Genomic DNA, 21,779 nt, shown 5'->3' on the forward strand with positions numbered 1-21,779 from the left:
AGTTGCAAATGTACCAGAGACAATACTGGAATTTATCGGTTATCGGTAACTTCCAATACATTTTTGGGTGGTTTATCGTTTTATCTTTATCAAAGATAACTTTTCAGTTATCTGATTATCTGTTATTGAAGTTAATTTTTTGGTTATCTGTGCCCACCACTGCATGACAGCTAATATACGCTTTATAGAAAACATTGCACTCATAAATAACACAAATTAGTGACACGCTCAATATAATAAATAATTATAATGCTTCAAACCATTGATATGACTGTGTATTTAAATAATACAACTGTCCATTTGGTTTTTAATTGAACATTATCATTAGGTACAGCCAAAAGGCCTATGGATTGTTACATGTACAGCTAACATAATTTTTTTTGCGGAGGGGGGAGATCACACTCAGAACTGTACACCTACATTCCTTACATGTTTGTACTGTATTGAGTCTGCGTGACTGTTGAAACTGTGTATTGCTGCCATTTTTGGTCAGGTCTCCCTTGAAAAAGAGATCGTCTGATCTCAGTGGGACAAACCTGGTGAAATAAAGGTTAAAACAACTACATAATTGTTATTATTTATGTTATTATTGTCATCATCATAATCATTTACTAAAGTATTGTGTAATTATATAAGATGATTTTTTTTTTTTTTTAGGTGTAGTCATCTATAAGCTCTGCTTCAGACTATTCCTTTTAGTGTCACCATCCATTTAAAATCATATTCAACTTTCTACTGTCATTTTGTGTGAATCTGAATAAAATGATTGAATTGAAAAATTGAATTGTCTACTGAAAAGTCGCTGCATGAAATAACATTTCATAGTTTCAATTTTTCTGTGATCTTATGTTGTAAACGTTATTTTGTCATTTTGGGGACAAACAGCTGACTCCTCATTTTTTCCATAGTGATCTCTGATTTAAATAGATATTCACTAGAGCTTAACAACTGGGTATTTGCTAAATTTCTGATAAAACATATTAAATTATAATATGCAAATATTTCTCCTGCTTTATCGTCAGTTACGATTCTAAGTGTTCCACACATCGCGACTAGGCATATATGCCTAATGTGCATATGTATACATGTATGTTTCTGTTATTCAGGTGTGACTTTAGCATGGCAGAATAAATAGTAAAAAGTAGTTATATATATTTAGGAAAATGAATGGATTTTCTATCTTGTTCTTGTGGTTTGCTCCATTAATGACCAAAAATAATTTATAATGACATGAAATATCCATAGTCATGAAGAAATTCACGTTTAGCGAGATGAGTGTTCGTGTTTCATGAGATATTTTTTCATTATTCACGTTTTACAATTCACAGTTTGCGGATAATTCACATTTTGGGGGTTAACATTGTTCGCCTGAAAGCCATAACAATAATATTGTATTATCACTAATTATTACATGGCTGTCTGTTCAGGTTCTAATTCTAACGGCATGGAAGTCATATGTCAAAGAAGGTTCTCTGACCTCTGACAACTTTTTACACACCCTACAATCCAAATGAGACAATGAATTTAGAAATGTCTATAGCAGGACAAACCAAGCTGCGGCCTGTGGGTAGTGCCACACAATCAATCGCACTGTAATCATTGCTGAGATATGAGCATGCAATATGTCACAAATGTTTGCCTAAGGCACAATGAATAAGAAAAATCATTTTATTTACACACCATTACGTGAGGTAAGACTCGACTCTGAAGTCCTGACAATGTCTTTACAGTGAGCAGGATGGGAAGCTGGTCAAAGCAGTTCAATATTGTTTTTAATCAAACTGTGGTATGTCAGGAGAAATGGAAGAGCTAGAAAAAAATATATTTATATTCAACACTATTCACAAGCATCTGGAGACCCCCTGCTCCTCTGCCAGACTTCTGTTTGCAGATTTCTCATCAGCATTCAATTCCATGCAGCCTCATAACCTAGGCGAAAAGCTCATCTCACATTTCCATTTGAACCATAAACTCATCCGATGGATTTTAGATTTTCTCACCAACAGGATTCAGAGGGTGTTGATGAATCACATCCTGTCCGACACCCTCTCCACTTCCACCGGTTCTCCGCAGGGTTGTGTCCTCTCCCCACTTCCTTACATTCTCTACACTGACTGCAGATCCACTAAGCCAAATTGTCATTTTGTGAAATTTTCTGATGACACAGTCCTCCTGTCTCTGCTCTCCAGTAACACTCAGCAGCACAGCTCAGCTCTGCAGGACTTTGGCCTGTGGTGTGAAAACTCCTGTCTTGAGCTTACATTAATTCAATTTTCAATTTCAATTTATTTTCATTTATATAGCGCCAAATCACAACAGAGTTGCCTCAAAGCGCTTCACACAGGTAAGGTCTAACCTTACCAACCTCCAGAGCAACAGTGGTAAGGAAAAACTCCCTCTGAGGAAGAAACCTCAAGCAGACCAGACTCAAAGGGGTGACCCTCTGCTTGGGCCATGCTACAAACATAAATTACAGAACAATTCACAGAACAATTCATGGACAAATATATAAGAAATGCTATTGGCGCACAGGACAGAAGGATCGCCAACACGAATACAACTCCCATCACTGGATGGAGCTACACCTTAAACAGAGAGAAAAAACAGAATCAGGCATCAGAAAGACAAAAAATACTGTATAATTTGCCAGCATTAAACAACAAGAAAAACAGAAGAAATACTAAGGTGATCGCCAGCCACTAGCCCTAATAAGACCAAGGAGCATCCAAAGAGAGACAGCTGGCTGAGGCTGCCACCACCATCATCCATAAGGAGCTGGTGGAGATAGTGGAGGAATATAAATATCTCTGGACACTCTTTGACAACTCATTGAGGTTCTCCCCTAACATGGAGGAATTGCTCAAGAAATGTCACTGGAGACAGTACCTTCTTAGGAAGCTGAAATCATTCAATATAAACAAGGTCATTCTCACTACATTTTATTATGCATTCATTGAAAATGTAACCACATTCTCTTTCACTTGCTGGTTCCACTCCATCACCCTGCAAAACAGAAATCGTCTGCTGCATGTGGCCAATGTTTGCTCTAAAATCACTGGGCAACCTGTTCGGTCTCTCACCTCTTTATGGGATCAACTGACAGTAAAAAATGCTCGCAAAATATTACATGACTCCACCCATGTGCTTTCTTCAGAGTTTGAGTGGCTCCCTTCAGGACGCAGACTTCGTTGTCCAGGCTGTCGGACGGACTCAGAGGAAAAAGACAACGTTTATCCCCAGGGCTGTCCAGCTCCTAAACGCTGAACTTTAATCCCCTCATTGCTTGGAATCTGACATTTGAAGCACATTTTAATAGCACTTTATTTAAAAGCACTTTATAATCCAGCACGTATAACCTTTTTAGCTGTTGAATGTGGTTGCATGGTCTGTGTATATTGTTGATGGTTGTGTATTGTATGTTATTTATTTATTTATTTTTTTTAAAGTCTTCCAAGCTACTGTCATGCCTTTTTAAAATTGCCCCTCGGGGATAAAGAAGTGATTTGATTGATTGATCATGTTGGCTTATCAAAGTTTTTTTTGTTTTTAAATCATGTCATACCATCACACATCACAGGTTTTTCTCATGTCATGCAGGCCTACCTGTGAGCCATATCTGGCCCAACTCCCTTTGTTTTGGTCCAACTGACAAGCTCACAACAAATTAGCTGTTTATGCAATTTGGATATCCACATTTCACCTGGCTGCAGCAACTAGATAATTATTTTAGAGGTGTGAGGAGAGTGGATGTCTGCGATCCAGGACCCAAGGTGGTTCACTAGTGTCGTGGACATGGTGATGCTTGGTATTAGTACACGCTCCCAGATTTGACTAGACTGTTAAGCACATTATTTTGACATTTTATTTTAAAATTAGAATGTTAATTTTCTATAAAACATAATAAATTGAATTGTGATGTAAATGCATGTATGTAATTCACAGAACATTTACTTCTGGCCCATGGCCCTTTATCCAAATTCATTTACAGTACTCCAAAGGAAAGCATAAGGACACCTCTGGTCTGTCAGCCCAGAGACCCATAAAGTCTCCAATCAAGCTATATGTCTGTAAATTTGTTGTTTATGTCTGCAGTGGTACAGACAGCTGTCATTGTTTTACTAATCACTGGGTAGCGTGGTTGTCTTCCAACTTGATAAGGAGATCCTGATTCCCTTATTTGTGTTTTGATTTGAAATTTACTGTACTTACTGTTGATTTTAACTGCTCTGACTTGTAACTTTTGCCAAATGCCCACGTATAATTACAGATTATGGTTGTGTAATGCATATGTGACCCATTACGAACCTGAAGTACTGGAATAAGAGCTGGGTCACATAGGTGGAGACAGTTTTTGAGTTGGTTTGTGTGTTTGACGGCCCTGTGATCGGCTGGTGCAGCTCTGGCCTGTGACCACGACGCAAAAACAAAGACTGCAAAGATCTCACCTGAGATTTTCCACTGCTTATTGCCTTCGACTTCTTTGGCCTTACAGCTTCCATCGTTCCAGTCTGCTCAGCTCGCTGACAAACATCTGAAGTATCTTCGTCCTGGTACAAACACTCCTTGTTTATAAACAACCATTAGCTAGTAGCCAGCGAAGCTAACATGTTCCTCCGCGTGATAAGCAGCGAGTATGCTGACAAGATAAACAAAGTCACTGACTGTTCGGGAAACAGACGTGCGAGGCCTTTAGAGCAAAAACACCGACAAAAATCAGCAAAGTAAGAGACTGCGCGTCTCCGACTCAGCGCGCACATCCTAACAAGAAAACGAAACCAGTCACGGCTAAGCTAATGCATGCATGCGCACACACATTAGCGCGTCGTGTTTAACTGGCTTTTGTGCAACCCACAGCCGCTGTTAAACTGTTTTTCTTGGTGTTGTTGGCACTTCCAAAACAGAGCTCAACTGACATTTGTTTTGGTTTGTTCCAGGAAAAGTCGATTATGTGTCCGCTCGACTTCTCTACGGAAAGCCGGTTAGCTCAAACTACACAATGCCTCAAAAAGCACAAGCTCCCCGCCCTCCAATTAAATTAATATCAAATAAATAAAAAACATACGAACACATAATGACTACTTTTTGGTGTTTGATTTTCCCCCTGCAATTGCATCTTGAATTTTAATTATTTAAGTTCATGATGGATCTGTGGGTGTATAATCCCCATAGTAACACCCTTCGGCTGCTCCCTTGTTTGCACTCAGGGTCGCCACAGCAAATCCAAGGTGGATATGCTTGTTGAATTGGCACAAGTTGTGGCAGGGGTGGGATTTGAACTGGGAACCTTCTGCACTGAAACCAAGTGCATTAACCACTTGGCCACCACCCCTGCATGTATAATCCCCATAAATTTGTATATATACATACACATCTCTATGGTTTTATTTACAGTACTTGTGTACCAATGTCTTCTCTTAATGTCAGTTGTACAAACACAGATTGTCAGGGCATACAGGACTAACGGAGTGAGAGAGTACGCACACAAAATTTCCATAAATAATGCCATAAAATCTGCTGCATATTCACCTCTGAAATTTTATCTTCTGACAGACACAGACCAGCAAACCTCATATTTTGGGCCATGTTTGCATCTGTCAACGTGCAAAACAAAACAAAGACAGACAGGCCTATTAAGGTGCTTATGAAGCCTTATGAAGCTGCTGCTCCCCCCCCCCCCAAAGAAGTAACAGTGGTCTTGTTGGCCACCACGAGCCTATGACTATGATTAGCATTCATATGAAGGCACAGACAAGTGGCGGCTTAACAAAATATATTTATTCTAAAAAGTAAGTTTCCCTTGTACATTCACACCAACTGGATCACACAATATATTACAATAATAGTAGTGTGGCATTCAGTTAGTGAGTTCGTTAATTTTGTGGAACAAACAGGTGTGAATCAGGTGTCCCCTATGTAAGGATGAAGCCAGCACCTGTTGAACATGCTTTTCTATTTGAAAGCCTGAGGAAAATGGGACGTTCAAGACATTGTCCAGAAGAACAGCGTAGTTTGATTAAAAAGTTGATTGGAGAGGGGAAAACTTATACAAGTACGCAGGTGCAAAAAATTATAAGCTGTTCACCTACAATGATCTCCAATGCTTTAAAATGGACATTGTTGTTTTTGGGTCCAAGGGCCGCAGACAGTTTGTGAGACGACCCCCAAACTCTGAATTCAAGCCACAGTTCACAGTGAAGACAGTGAAGCATGGTTGTGCAAGCATCATGATATGGGCATGTTTCTCCTACTATGGTGTTGGGCCTATATATTGCATACCAGGTATCATGGAACAGTTTGGATATGTCAAAATACTTTAAGAGGTCATGTTGCCTTATGCTGAAGAGGACATGCCCTTGAAATCGGTGTTTCAACAAGACAATGACCCCAAGCACACTAGTAAACAAGCAAAATCTTGGTTCCAAACCAACAAAATTAATGCCTCGCAGATGTGAAGAAATCTTGAAAAACTGTGGTTATACAACTAAATACTAGTTTAGTCATTCACAGGATTGCTAAAAAAAAAGCAGTTTGAACATAACAGTTTTGAGTTTGTAGTGTCAACAGCAGAAGCTACTATTATTGTGAACACCCCCTTTTCTACTTTTTTTTTTACTAATAGCCCAATTTCATAGCCTTAAGAGTGTGCATATCATGAATGCTTGGTCTTGTTGGATTTGTGAGAATCTACTGAATCTACTGGTACCTTGTTTCCCATGTAACAATAAGAAATATACTCAAAACCTGGATTATTCTTTTTAGTCACATAGCACTACTATTATTCTGAACACTACTGTACCTTCTTGGAAACTGTGGCTGAAATTTCATGTCTTTTTTTAAGAAGCAGAGCAGTATCATGACAAATAAGTTTTTCAGAGGAACCTTTCAAATGGACCAAATTTGCAAAAAATCAAAACAACAAAAAAAAACAACAAAACAAACAAACAAACAATTAAAAAAACCTATAAAATAAACACAATCTTTTGAAAATACCTAAGCCGCTCTAATGTTCATAAGGGTAGCCATTTTTAAACAGTGATCATGCTTGGAAATTCTTCATTCAGTGACAAATACAAACTTTCCCAATGGTGATGATTCCAGCAACAAATCATACTTTTTTTTAACAATGTAGAATCCAAATTTAGCACCGCAAAAGCCTATTCATGGAGATGTGAAGATGTTCACCTGCTTCATGCTATGATATATTGTATGTGGATTGTGCTCTGTTTTCCTCTGAAGATGTAAATTGTCACTGGGATTGACATCACACCCGGGGTAAATGCATTCCAGTTTCCACACAGTGAGCTGGAAAATAAGCGGGACACCTCCATGATTTTGGAGTATAGTCTGCAACAAAAACATTTGCTCCACCAAAGAGACCTCATGGAAGGGGACACTTGGTGCAGAAGTTATATTAGTGTTTTAATTTACTGCTCGGTTTGTAGCCAGTCATTGCTATTAGCAACTTCTCCTGGGTTAGCCAATATTAATGGCACCATTTAATAAACAACACATTACATGGTATGTCATGCAGGAAAATACCACAGCAACATTGTCTACAAACAGCATTAGGACAATCCCATGTATTTTTTTTAACTGGACACAAAAAAGACAGAAGTGCATAAAAACCAAACTACAACTGTCACCACTGTTGATGTTTGGAGCAGCCGTCTTGGATTGTGAACAAGTTCTTGAGCTGGAATTCAGACTTCACGGGGCATTCCTGGAGGGCATAACTGGGAAATTCTGACCTCCCAGAACAACAGGAACACACCATAAGGACCAGCCCGATGGGCCTCAGAGACTGTATAGGACTTACTTCTTTGTAGACAATAAGCTGCTTTTGTGCCCAAGTCATTGAAACTGGTCCATGTGGTGGGAGTCTGTGCAATTCAGCATACCATAACAGCAGCCAAGTTTCATATTTTTTAATTTGAATTTTTTTTAAATCTTGAAAATTTGAGTGGCCTGTCGGCTTGTTTGGGCTTTTTCCTAAGAATGTCTAAGAAGTATTTTTTAAGCAAATCTGGTGCTTATACCATGATGTGAGAGTCTATTTAAGTTACCTGATTCACTACAGACACAGTTGTGCTCAAAGGTTTACATCCCTTGGCAGATTTTTTTTTTTTTTTGGCCATTTTTCAGAGAATATGAATGACAACACAAAAACGTTTTTCCCCATTCATGGTTAGTTTGTGTTGTTATGATTTAAAAGGAGTAAACACAGTTATTTGACAATAAACGGCTTCACACAACAACTAACCATGTGTGAAAAAAAAGTTTTGTGCTATCATTCATATTCTCTTAAAATGGCCAAACAATAAAAAATTCTGCAAGTGTATGTAAACCTTTGAGCACAACTGTACCTGAGTAAAAGAATATGTAGACCTGGGTTCGATTTCTATATATGGTACTTGTGGGTGCGCCCAAAATAAGTTCAGAATTTTTGACTTAATTATTTGAATGCTGTATTTTTGAGATGAAAATTGAAAATCTAAATGCATATGTTCGATGTCAAACACAAGTTGTTGTTGGAACATCAAACACATTACTGTATTATCATCATACACAAATATTAATTTATAGAACTGAGATAGATAACAGAAAGTATGATGATCTCTAACACATGAAGAAATGCTCGCAGCACCCGTGGGACTCATTTACTGTCACATTTCAGTGTATTTAAGGTGAGTCAAAGTCACATGATTGTGCTGAGGGACTGTTAGAGAGTGCGTGTTTGCCAGAGGTTTGACCAGCTGTTTGCTTTGTGTTTTTATGGAGAGTTGATGAAGGATTTATCTCAGACTCTGTGTCCTGGTTGTGTAATTCTTGTAAAGGCAGTTCTTGCATGTATGTGTGACTTTGCGACCCACTGAGGCTCTCAGGTGTGTGATGTATGTATGCCTGACTCAGAGCCAAAGTGAGGATCTCTTTCTTTTCCTTGTAGAAGCGCAGCTCTATGCCTTGACGCCTGGCCAACACCAGCTCCCTCTGCACCACCTGCAGCTCTTCAGCCAGTCGGCCTGCCGACCTTTGCTCCCGTCCCAGCCAATCCAGAGCCATACTGCTGCGGAAGTACTCGTCCAGTCCCCGTTGAGTATAGTATGCAATCACGCTCTAGGTGCCGGAGGAAAAAAAATCGGAAAACACATTGATGCAGCTTGTTAAAGTTGCTGTATATGCTTGGCAAAAAAAAATCTGAATAGCACTCAAATTAGTGCAGTGTTCATTAGACAAGTCAGAGGATGGATACATGAATATTTCTGAGTCACTGAATATGTCTTGGCCACATCCATGATACTACAGAGCCGCCTTGGGTCCTGGATGGTAACCACCAAGGCAGACAACTGATCCATCCCACCTCAGCCAAGTGAAACATGGATGGCCGCTTTGCCTTCTTCATTCACTGAGGTCTTCAATGTTAAGGCAACTACGTGCTGGATCATGCACAGAGAAACTGTCAAAGCTAACGCTCCATCACAATGCAAGTGATACTCCTCATCTTAGTCTCACAGAGTGACTGCTCATTTGACACAGAGCCATTCCAGCAGTACCCAAGGATCCTCCAAAGAGACCTTGCATCACAGACATGCAGTTGTTGTCAAACGTCATTGGTTAGCATCCAAGTGTCACAATGGTAGTAAGGCAAGACAGACCAAGACACTAAAGACTTGGACCTTCATTCTCCTGCAAAGATATCAGCATTACTGAACACCTCTCTCCAGCAACTTCACCAGTCCATAAGCTCTTCCCGGACATCTCTCAATCTCAAAGGCAGAAGACCTAAAGTCATGAATGTCACTGCCGAGATAAGTAAATGTCTCCACAAGATCAACACTTTCATTGCATACAGATTCGCTTCTGATGGCAGAGTCCAGGAAGTCACTGAAGGCCTGGATCTTAGCCTTGATGCAGGATAGTTGTAAACCCAGACACGCTGATTCCTCCCTCAGCTTCTCCAGCGCTGCAATCACAGTAACCATTGATTTCACAAAGATCATGGCATCATCTATGAAGTTAAGGTCAGTAAATCTTTCCTCACCTAAAACACTAGTTTCCACAACCCTATCCAACCCCTATTCCATACAAGCATTGCACAGTGTAGAAGCCAGAACACTCCACAGAATTTGTGGTATCCCCAAGAAATTGCTGAACATCATATCGTCTGTATATATATTTTGCACAAATGAGCCTTTTAATAGCCTACAACTAGTGAACAATATTGTACAAATAGTATATTCACAATATATAACCCCAGCATGCACTTAGACCTCACTTTATTTTCGGGGTTAATGTGCACTGACAGCGAAGTTATTTTTGTGAGGGAAGCTAAATAAATTTGAAATATCATAGAAAAGAAGTGTACCTGTCGAGAGCACTGCCTTCCCCTCAGAGCTTTCAGCGTCCCGTTCCAATGCAACAACTGGAAAACTGTCATCATCTCCTACACAGAGACACAATGAGAACGTTTGCTGAGCTCTTTACTGTAATGATTTGTGGATAATAAATCCAAACACTCAGCGCTCTGTGAGCTTATAGGAAAAAGATTAAATAGTATGTACATGATTCTTTAAGCTAAATACGAGGTCTGTGATAAAAGTAACGGACCTTATTATTTTTTTCAAAAACCATGTGGATTTGAATCACGTGTGATTACATCAGACATGCTTGAACCCTCGTGGGCATGCGAGAGTTTTTTCACGCCTGTCGGTTACGTCATTCGCCTGTGGGCAGTCTTTGAGTGAGGAGTGGCCCACCCTCTCGTCGTTTTTTCATTGTTTAGGAATGGCTCAGAGACTGCTGCTTTGTTTGATCAAAATTTTTTCAAAACTGTAAGGCACAACTGAGTGGACACCATTCGATAAATTCAGCTGGTTTTCGGTAAACATTTTAACGGCTGATGAGAGATTTTGGTCTGGTAGTCTCGCCGTAAGGACGGCCCACGGTGCCTGACGGCGATCTGCGCTTCGAGGCGGCAGCATCTCGCCGTTTCAAGTTGAAAACTTCCACATTTCAGGCTCTGTTGACCCAGGAAGTCGTCAGAGAACAGAGAACTTTCAGAAGAAGTCGGCATGAGGAGTTTATTCGGACATTCCATTGTTAACGGACAATTTGTAATGAAAGAACGTGCGGGCAGAGTCGCATGTCGGGCCAGACCCGACCGCGGGGGGTCGCGACAGGAAAAACACCTCCGTTGGAAACCTTAACAGGCAAGTTGGAACATGCCCAAGCTGTTAAACAATTTCTCAGTTACTCACTTGTTGAAAGCCATCAAAAGCCACCTGAATTTTACAAATGGTTTTCAACACGGAGGTGTTTTTCCTGTCGCGGCGCACACAGATTTGCCAAGTCGTCACGGAAATGACTCGGCGAATTTGCGCGCACGTCTTTCATTAAAAAATGTCCTTAAACAGTGGAATGTCCGCATAAAGTCCTCATGCCGGCCTCTTCTGAATCTTCTCTGTTCTCTCACGACATCCTGGGTGAATTAAGCCTTAAATTAGGATGTTTTCAGGTTGAAACAGGCCGACGACGGCACCTGGAAACACTGCGCGACGTCCCGCTCCGTGGGAAGTCCTTACACCGACAGAAACACCCCATAATCTCTCATCAGCCGTTAAACTTTTCACCGAAAACCAGCTTAATTTCTCAAATAGTGTCCACTCGGATATTCCTCACAGGTCCAGAAAAAATGTTGATAAAGCAACGCGCGCCGTCCGCAGCGGCTATTCAGACAAAGAGATTCCGACGGGCGGGGTGGAGCACTCCTCACTCAAGGCCTGCCCACAGGCGAATGACATCACCGACACGCGTGAAAAAACTCACGCATGTGCACGAGGGTTCAAGCATGTCTGACGTAAAAACATATGAATCAAATCCATTTATTTTTTGAAAAAAATAAAAAGGACCGCTTTTTTCATCACAGACCTCGTATACTCAATCAATCAATTTTATTTATATAGCGCCAAATCACAACAAACAGTTGCCCCAAGGCGCTTTATATTGTAAGGCAAGGCCATACAATAATTACGTAAAAACCCCAATGGTCAAAACGACCCCCTGTGAGCAAGCACTTGGCGACAGTGGGAAGGAAAAACTCCCTTTTAACAGGAAGAAACCTCCAGCAGAACCAGGCTCAGGGAGGGGCAGTCTTCTGCTGGGACTGGTTGGGGCTGAGGGAGAGAACCAGGAAAAAGACATGCTGTGGAGGGGAGCAGAGATCAATCACTAATGATTAAATGCAGAGTGGTGCATACGGAGCAAAAAGAGAAAGAAACACTCAGTGCATCATGGGAACCCCCCAGCAGTCTAAGTCTATAGCAGCATAACTAAGGGATGGTTCAGGGTCACCTGATCCAGCCCTAACTATAAGCTTTAGCAAAAAACTCTGGATGATTAATTTGAAAGAACAGCCTAGTTTCACCCTGGCATAGAACGCTCTGTGTGAACAGCTGGTATATGTTGATATGTTTGAGTTAAACACAGACAATCTATGTGGTACGCGTGTCACCTAGGGATTAAATTCACATTATACCTGCTGGTTTGTTCTGCAATGTGCATCTGTCCTGCGGTTGTTTAGGAATGTGCCTTGTATGTACCTACAGAGTATGTTGCTGGTCCAATGTGTGCACAGTGTGATGAGTCGAGCAGGTAGTGGACTCTTCATTTTTATGAAACATACTTTAGCTGGAGTGATAATGAAGCCACTTCCTTCTGCTAATAATCCTCCGTCTGCAATGTTATGCTCATCTATACAAACATAGACTTATTGGGTGCTTCATTCCACACCACGGGGTCTAAGAAAGGAGCAGGAAAAGAGACTACGGGCATAATCACAACAATGAAGGGTGAACCATTGTGCAATTTTTGTTTTTGAGTGGCCATGGGGCATCTCCCAGCATACTTTGCTTGTTAAGCAGTCGGAAATAGCTGTGTAAATCTGGCGCTGTGCATAGAAGGGTTGAGTTTACCATGTTCATTAGTGTTTGTAGTCTGAACATGACATCAACCAATCAGAGCGGCACCTGTCTTTCCTTTTCTACTGGAGTGTGTCAAGTGCAAACAGTTGTGGGATTGGAGCATATGCGAGTGAAAGGATTAGTGGCTCCTAAAAGAATGAATTAACACTAACTTGTCGTGGAGGGTAAAACATGCATCAAGGTGAATATTATTATTTACAACAAGTGCTGGTTATTCACAGATTTCTGATTCACAAAAACTAATATTCTGAGTATGTGTGGTTGATTGAAGCTGTAAGCATTTGCTCTTGAGGCACAGAATAGCTCTAAATTCTTTTATTGTTTAACTCTCCCAACATGTGGACAAGATCAGTCAGGACCTACTATTAATGTGTGAATGGTATTGTCATTTAAAGGGTATGATCACTGGGCATGAAAAGACAAATGTGTCAGGTGGAAATTAGCAATGGCACTTGTGTTGGGGTTTGTGCTGCGTGTATGATGGACCCAAAGAGTCTGGATCTGATTTGGACCAAACTTGCTGGCTTGATTAAGAGTTAGAATGTAAAGCAGGTAACTCAGTCAGAGAAGGAGTTAGGTTACCAATATGTAAACCTGGGTTTGATTCCCGGTCATGCAACCTGATTTGGTTTTTGGATAAGACACTTCATCTGCATTGTGTCAGTCCACCCAACTGTAAATGGGTATTGGCCTTTGCTGGGGAAGTAACCTGTGTCAAACTGGCGTCCCTTCTACAGGACGTCGTAGATTCTTATCCGCTCCAGGCTATGTAATCCATTGATGTACACCAATACCAAATGGCCAATATAATACCTACTTGAGAGGAGTTCCTATTCAACATTAATATTTCTAATGGTCACATGACCTTTGACCTTGGATGATTCCAAGGTCAAAATCAAGGTCATAACTGTGTAATTCAAACAATTTGAAGCCAGTAAGAATTAAACATGGTGGAAGGGTGGCGTGTTGGTCAAATATAAAGTGGTTGTACATGTATTTCAGACAAAACTGTTCAAATGTCAAGGTCACACAGAGCTGTATATTATGGTCTCATTGAACCACAACACATTATTTTGCATGCATATGTGTCAAAGATGTAAGGAGAAAGTGAAACACAAGGTCATACATGCTTATTTCACCAGCAAAACTGATCCTTAATCTCCACCTTCACAAATATACACATTATTTAGTGGATCATAAAATGAATATGAAAATACAGTGATATGTTTATATTATGACAGATTCAAATGAATAAGAAAAATCTGTATAAATTTATACAACAGCTTGGTTTAAAACATGAAATGGGTGTGTGATGAATGCATACAGAGCCGTATAATGCATTATGGTATTAATGAGTCACAAACAAAGTATTTGTATGAGAATATCATAGAACTACAACTCAATCTTTGAACAGCCTTCAAGCCTGAGATGTTGTGGAGACACTAAATGAGAAGGATATGTTTCGGCAAATACCAGGCCTCATCAGCTGTGTTGGGGTGATTGAGGGCGTGGATGTATGTGTATATATATGTGTGTCTGTGTATTTAACATATGCATTTATCTGTGTCGAATGTGAATTACACATGTTTCATTGTCTTTTAGTTCATTTTGTTTTTATAAGTTCTAATAATGCGAGATTTGAAGTATCTTCAACACATGACGCCACATAATTTAAGACAAGAGTTGCAAAAAGTATATGTTGTACCTGGAACTGTAACATGGTCTTTCCAATGAAGGAGTGGAGCAGCAAACTGTAGATTCCTATACTGGTACTTGGATCAGATGCATCCTCTATAGAGACCTTTACAGAGGCAACAGTACAATCAATATTCATGCTGAGACAAAACGGTCATTTGTTTAGTCTGGACCATAAAAAGTGGTTTGACAGTGTGCTCGCATTGCTCACACTCACAGCGCTGTCGGTGGCTGCCTGCTGGAGGCTCTGAGCGATAAACTGATGGCTGATACGTCGACGAGGGAGCTCATTCATAAGAGAGTTAATCAGAGCGACACGAGCTGCATCCCTGCGGGCCTCTGCCTGAGTATCACACACCTGAGGGGAACATCAACTCATAGTCACAAAGGTAAAAAGGCCCACCAGGGGATCAGAGGACTGAATTAACAGGATCGGTTGTAAAAACTCAAGCTGATCGACATCTTTATTACCTATTGTCTGTTTTACTTCTATTTCAGGTGAAATAAGGCAGCACATTATATGCGTTAGTGCCACAAATAAGTATATTTTAAACATTCAACAAAGCAGCGACTAGAATAATTAAAGAATATCATGGGCTAAAGTGCATCTACAGCATACAATTAAGTCCTAATTAGATAGTACACAGAATTCTTAACACACTCCAAATTTTCCCACTGAATTCTGACAACTGTCATGTTTGCAAATATGCATTCCAATTAAATATGTCTGTCAGTTGATGTATGTCAATGAACTGTAAAATACTGAAAACATTCCTTAAAACACCAGGTGCCCCATGTACAAAGATTTGTGTGGATTTCCTACTGAAACATGGCATACTCCAAAACCCAGAAATTGCCATATGCACAAAAATATCCAGATGTATCAAAGTGTGCGTATGCATGGATCCAAGCATGTTCTGTTTGTACATCCCACTGAATGTGGACTTGAGTGCACATGCAGATGTACCAAACTCCTCCCTGTCCATGCCTTTATCTGAATATGCAAATTTATTTAAATAGTTTGGTTGGGACATGTTGACAGTACCATAAGTGTGAAGTGTTGTGTGTTTGATGACGTCTGCCATTGTCTCTGTGTTGTCGTGTGTAAAAATGAAAGCACTTGTAGAGGCAGAGTGCAGAAAAGACGAAAGCTGTGGCTTGGTCTTCCTTGTCCCACACAGCTTGCCACAATATGAAACAAAATGAAAATGAGTGCATGGGTGTGTGTGAAGTTATATAAACACTGAGGCTCAGACCAGTGCGCAGACACTGAAATTCGAAAAAAAAGATTGTCAGACGGATTATTTCAAAGGAGGGGACGAAGTGGCGGAATTCACCCCTTCAACAAAAAAGTGACCATGATAGTGGGCGACACAACTCTCACCGGAGTGGTGGAATTCCATGAAGGTGACATGGATCACCCCATGCTGAATTCATAAATGTTGTCATCATACTGGTAATACAACAGGCTGCTCACAATACACATAGCTGTGAAGTTTCACTGGCGAAGTTTCACCAGCGGGGCCGGACTCACAGGCTCATATTTGAATGCACACATGCCCAAATGTGCCCACACTGATTTCCATTCGGGACAGTTAAACAAATAAAGCAGCCACCCATTGTGCACCCTGCCAGCCTCTAGCCTGTTCCCAACCCAACCCAATGCATTTGGGCATCACATATAATTTGAACATTGATGGAATGAAAATGCTTCCTATTAACAAAAACAAATTCATCATGTGATGGTGCCTTCATTTGTGCAGTCAGTAGCACTGATTACATTAGGGAATCCGGCTCTTGCTGCAAATTGAGCTTGTATGTTGGAATATGATGTACCTGGATGACATTCAGGTACCATACAGCTGGCATAGCTCAGCTCAAGGTTGACTGGCACACTCCTGACTGATCGGCCAGCTCAGGCCGGAATGCCCGTTGCCAGGAGGCCCAGTGTGGTCAGCACCTGTGTGGGCACAGAAAAACCCTGGCTCCTCGCTATATTGAGCTCTGGGCCGGCCACAGTTATGCGCGCAGCTCCAGTAACAGTGGCCTTGGTAATGGACATCGGCTTGTAAGCCAATTATTGTAACCGACAGGAAAGCCTCGCCTTCCCTGAATACACTCTACATCAGATTGCACCATTTGCAAGGTCCTCTAACAACGCTAACACAGCCATTGTTAGTGCCATTTTATGTATCACTTTGCGCATGCTTTTATAACCACCCCTATAACTGCAAACACGTGGGTGTGTTCATCAGTGTGTCTCTGGTGTGCACATCACTCTGATGACTTCATGTTTTCACACTATTAACTGTTCCCAGCATCACTTCTACAAATTGGCAGAGGAACAATAGCTGTAGAAGCGTGCGTACGCCAGCCAGGATTTTTGCGTGATGCACCGTACATTTCCACAGTCATTTCACTTTTGATACATCTAGCGTGGAGACGGACGTACGCCACATTTTTGTGCATACGCACACTTTGTACATGAGGCCCCTGAACCTTTAACCACAAATTAACACCAGATAATTAACTGTTACACTGAAGAATTAACTGTGGATGGGAATTTTGTAATGCAGCCAACTGCATCCATCAGGCAAATTTCCATGTCTCAATATCCACATCTGTGCATATGTAACGGCTTGTATTCTCTTTTGTCTGCATTGTGTTTCTGTGTTGACTCCTCCCACTGGCTCCCCTCGGAACACGGACTCACGATCTCTGGCGTGGGAGGCACACTCTCTGACCAGTCAGCCAAAAAACTGGAGCTCTGGCCTACGTGGCCAGAGAATCCTTTAGCTGTCAGGGGAGTGAAGCCTATTGACCACCATATGCACAGCGACTCCTGGTGGCCTCCGTCACACATACAAATGTTTACATGTGTGCATGCAAATGTATTTACTTACCTTATAGTTACCAAAGCAACTTCCTCCAGGCAGGGTGACATAGCACACAAATGGGGGACCGGAGGAAGGAGCAGACTCATACAGCAGCAAGCTTTCCGTCTGGCCACCTGGACTCCCAACAGAACCATCAGATTCACTGGAGGAACCATTTAATTGACTTGTCTGCTTCTGTTCCCAGAAGTTATGGAGCATGGCCACCACACTCACTGTGCACACACAGTGCAAGGACATGTGAAGACCATAAAATACAAAAGCATTCAGGTTAGATTGTGTTTCACCAAACCCCAACATCCATACCAAACATGGACAACTCATGAAGGTCAGCCATCTGTGTGGCAAATGCATTAAATACCCATAGTCTCAGTGTCACCCCAGCACAGCTGATCTGGTATTGGCCAAAACACAGCCTGTTCAATGAGTAACTTTACATCTAGGCCTTGGACTCTGTAGCCAAAGGAGTTGTGGTTCTATGATATTTTCATGTATAGCTGTTGAAAAATGTTTACATATACCATGGTTAAAAATGTTCAAACTTGATTTTCTACTACGTCTGATGTTCCATTTTATCAACCATACGTGTGTATTTATGTCTAATTTATTTCCTTTAATTACTATTAAAAATAATAACTACAATATAGATTTATTTCAGTTTTATTCATTATTCACAGATTATGTTAATCACAGGCAATGGACAGAAATGTGATATCATCCAACTGTTAAAGAGAACTCCATCGCAAGACCTGAAAGAATGTTGACGAAGTACGCGGTGCCTCTAAAATCTACATTAATTTAGACAAAAGTTTATAGTTGATAACAGGACAAAGGCAGAACTTCTTTTTTTTTATGTAATTTTGGATGAATAATGTCACCCTTGGTCAGAGTTCTCTCAAAAGCAGACAATTTATTTCTAATACCTCCAACAATTTTATCAGTTCTTTGTGATCCTGAGATTCTGGTGGACCTTTTGGACAAAAATTTGAGTCCCTTTCCTCAATGATATTATGTATTTATGATACTAAGCTTGTTTAATACTGTATAATAAACTGTAGAGTTGTTCATGGTACCGTGAATCTTGTTGAGACTGCTCTTAAGGAGGAACTGGACCTGTGAAGATCCCAAACTGCACTCTGGAAGCCTTAGCACAATTCTTTAGTTTTTTTTTATGCTTTTATACAAGATAGCATTAGTTCTACAGGTGGGCCCTTAAATAGAGACAAAGGCCTCCCAAATAATCTATAATAATGGCAGTCATTCAAAACCTTTTAAAAGTAATTCAGTCAATTTCTGAAGATTTCTTTAGGGAGGTACAGTGCACCCCGAAAGTATTCACAGCATTTAACTTTTTCTGCATTTGTTATGTTACATCCTTATTCCAAAATGGAGTAAATTCATTTTTTTCCCCTCAAAATTCTACTCACAACAACCCCATAATGAAAAGGTTTTGTTTTGTTTTTGTTTGTTTTTTTTTTTTTGAAAATTTATTCAAAATAAAAAGCTGGAGTTCTGTCCAGGGTATACCCTGCCTCATGCCCTATGACTGCTTGGATAGGCTCCAGCCCCCAGCAACCCTTAATTGGAGTAAGTAGTTTAAGATGAGTGAGTGTGTGTAAAAAATGAAGAAGCTCTTGTTGTATATAGTCTGGTCAAGTTATTCAGTTTAAGGCTCCAACCCACCACTATTTGCAAAAACGTTTCATGTGGGATTCTCCTCTGATATACCTCAGGTATAACGGATTAAAATAGAGAACAATAGAAGGGGTGGAAGGGCCCAAAATATGCACATTTACGTTAATTAGGTATGAACGTCAACGGAACCAGTCAATCAACTGGAAATCTTTTATCATGTGTCATCAAAAGAAGGACAAATGCTATCCAAATTCACCTGTAGTGTTGTTAGAAATACTAGAAACTGAAACTAGGTGCCCTTTTGGATAATAAGATAATGATGTAATCATAATTAAACTACTTAAGTATCACCATTATTGAAAAGAACACCTATTTTACCATAACGCCTAGAATTTGGAACAAACATGTATGAGATAAGTGTCAAATTCAGGAGGTGTTCAAATAGCACGTGAGAATCCTAAAGATATTGTAATTATGCAGATATGGCTTAAGCAAAAAGTACAGCTCAATCCAGATATGACAAAACCCAGAGCAGGATGCTTCCAAAGTCAGCAAAACACTTCTTGAAGTGCTGTGATTGTTCATTCATCAACCTCAGTCACAACATCTGGATCCATTGCATTAGAGCAGCTAGAAACTTTGCAGTAACAGAGCTTAAAAAAAAGTGTTTTGGTGACTTTGGAATGATCCACTCCGGGTTTGTCTTATCTGGTACAAGGCATACTTTTGATGGACAGATACAAGATTTCCAGTTGTTTGACTGGTTCCTTTGATGTTCATACCAGTTAATACCATTGCAGCACACTAATACAACTTCATCTGGTCTATGTAAACTACTACTGAAAAGCTGATACTGGTGACTAAAATCTGAAATAAATCCGTCTTCTGTTATTGTTACATACCTTATATGGAATAAATTATTGAGTTTGAAAGTTTTACTCAAGTTTGTAACAGTGCATGCCAGACATGAAAACAGCTTTCCCAGACAGTTTAAGTAGAATTAAGGAAACCAGCTCAGCAACTTCTAAAATTGTGCAAATCAGCATTCTGTAACCCTTTGGATTTTTTCTGACCCCAAAGGGTTTTAAAAGATTTCCCATGTCCTTCACTGTAACATGCATGTTTGACTGCAGCTCAGCTTTGACGGACAATCTGACACTACACAAAATACAACAGCGCCACAACGAAATAACTGCTTACATGAAGCATCTGAATTCTTCTGAAGATAATAATAATATGATGATGATGATAGTGAATGATATGTAATGTTCTGGGGTTGTGCAAGTTTAAGGTTACTCACAGTCACTGGAGCTGGAGTTTGTCTCTATGTGTGACAGGTACAACATGACGCTGTCCTCAAATGTTCCTTTATTCATCCTCGCTCAGTTGCCTCAAACGTGTGTCCAGTTCAGCTCCACACGTCTTCATCAAAGTTGTCAAAGATGCACAAGGGTTTAAAAGAAATTAATAAATCAAAATTCTAAACTTTTAGGATGGTGGAAGCACACTAGTCTGAAAGCTTCTCCACTCTCCCCTCCTCTTCAGTGTGAACATCTCGCCAGGGTTTCTCTTTTGAAGCAGACCACCTTTGGCCCCCTCCCTGCCAATTAGCTCAGAGGGCCCCTCGCTCTTTATCCACATCCACACACACAGAGGTGGTGAGCTGGAATGCTGCGCCCCTCCCCACGGTGCAGGGTAGCTGGCTACTCCCGGTCCCCAGAACAGTTACAGGTCTGCAGGAAACTTACCGAATTGAGCCACAAGCACGTAACATGAGGTCAGCAAAACGCCAGTTATATCACAAACCCAGCATGTTGCTTTCCACACACAGAATACTGAGTTATGTGGCATCGTGTGCTGACCGGTAGGGTCTGAGATGACGGAGGGGGTCGGATAGTTTTGACTTCACACACTAATTTGAATCCACTGAGCCTGAGGTCTGAGCTCCACATGAATGGTCATTGTTCAGGTCTGAATTCAGCCGCATTCTGAAAGCTTCTGCGCATAAATGAACTCAAATCTAAGAATAGCATTCTTAGCCCCCAAATTCTTCCTTTTCATCCCTTCTGTATTGTTTGCCTCAGTTTTTAAGTCAAGATGTTTCAGCAAGAGATGGGGGGGGGGGGGGGGGGGGGTCTTGTTTCCAGTCTCTATTTATTTGATTGCTAAAAGGCCTGGATGTTATGTTTAAACTACCAGTCTAACAGATATTTGCAGTTTGTCGTAAATAAAACCTTTTCATAAAATCGTGTCTTTAACTCCACACCCACAGTCACAATCATGACAGAGAGTGAACTCATGAGGCAGAAATTACAGTGAAGGTTGTTAAACAGTGTGTTTTGTTTGTGTGGTATCAGTGTTTGAGGGTGATCTGTATCAATTCAAAACAAGGCAACACTGTGATCAATACACCCCCCCCAGCCCAACACACTGCTTTCTTATGAGTCAGGAACAAAGGTGAAGCACTGTGTGATTTGCTTGTGTTTGACAAATCTGTTTTAGGAGAGAAATCTTTTTGTTCTCAGAAGTTGCAGAAAAGGAACTACATGGGTGTGAATGGAGCAGTGGTAATGTTACT

General features: G+C 40.6%; 2 protein-coding genes across 3 annotated transcripts in view; both read right to left on the minus strand.

The window, feature by feature from the left end:
* Positions 1 to 4,928, minus strand: part of epg5 (ectopic P-granules autophagy protein 5 homolog (C. elegans)) — a 94,173-nt gene extending 89,245 nt beyond the window's left edge. The window contains exons 1-2 of the mRNA XM_034170167.1: positions 4,548 to 4,928; positions 4,446 to 4,512 (exon numbers count right to left, since the gene is read on the minus strand). Coding sequence (XP_034026058.1) covers positions 4,446 to 4,499 — 54 coding nt within the window. The 5' untranslated portion in view covers positions 4,500 to 4,512; positions 4,548 to 4,928. The remainder of the gene's footprint in view (positions 1 to 4,445; positions 4,513 to 4,547) is intronic.
* A 3,518-nt stretch (positions 4,929 to 8,446) lies between these two features.
* LOC117510457 (protein limb expression 1 homolog) lies at positions 8,447 to 21,572 on the minus strand. 2 transcript variants are annotated; one of them, XM_034170169.1, is made up of 6 exons: positions 20,502 to 21,572; positions 17,576 to 17,781; positions 14,884 to 15,030; positions 14,683 to 14,778; positions 10,364 to 10,441; positions 8,447 to 9,114 (listed from the first exon to the last, which is right to left on the minus strand). In XM_034170169.1, exons 1-6 carry the CDS (start codon positions 20,575 to 20,577, stop codon positions 8,680 to 8,682), a joined length of 1,038 nt encoding a protein of 345 aa, XP_034026060.1. In that variant the 5' UTR covers positions 20,578 to 21,572; the 3' UTR covers positions 8,447 to 8,679. The 2 variants fall into 2 exon arrangements, with proteins under 2 accessions (XP_034026060.1, XP_034026061.1); XM_034170170.1 differs by having other exon boundaries at positions 14,890 to 15,030; positions 20,502 to 21,570.
* Positions 21,573 to 21,779: the final 207 nt, after the last annotated feature.

This window comes from Thalassophryne amazonica, chromosome 5, assembly GCF_902500255.1.
Source record: "Thalassophryne amazonica chromosome 5, fThaAma1.1, whole genome shotgun sequence".
In the NCBI taxonomy this organism is placed as follows: Eukaryota; Metazoa; Chordata; class Actinopteri; order Batrachoidiformes; family Batrachoididae; genus Thalassophryne; species Thalassophryne amazonica.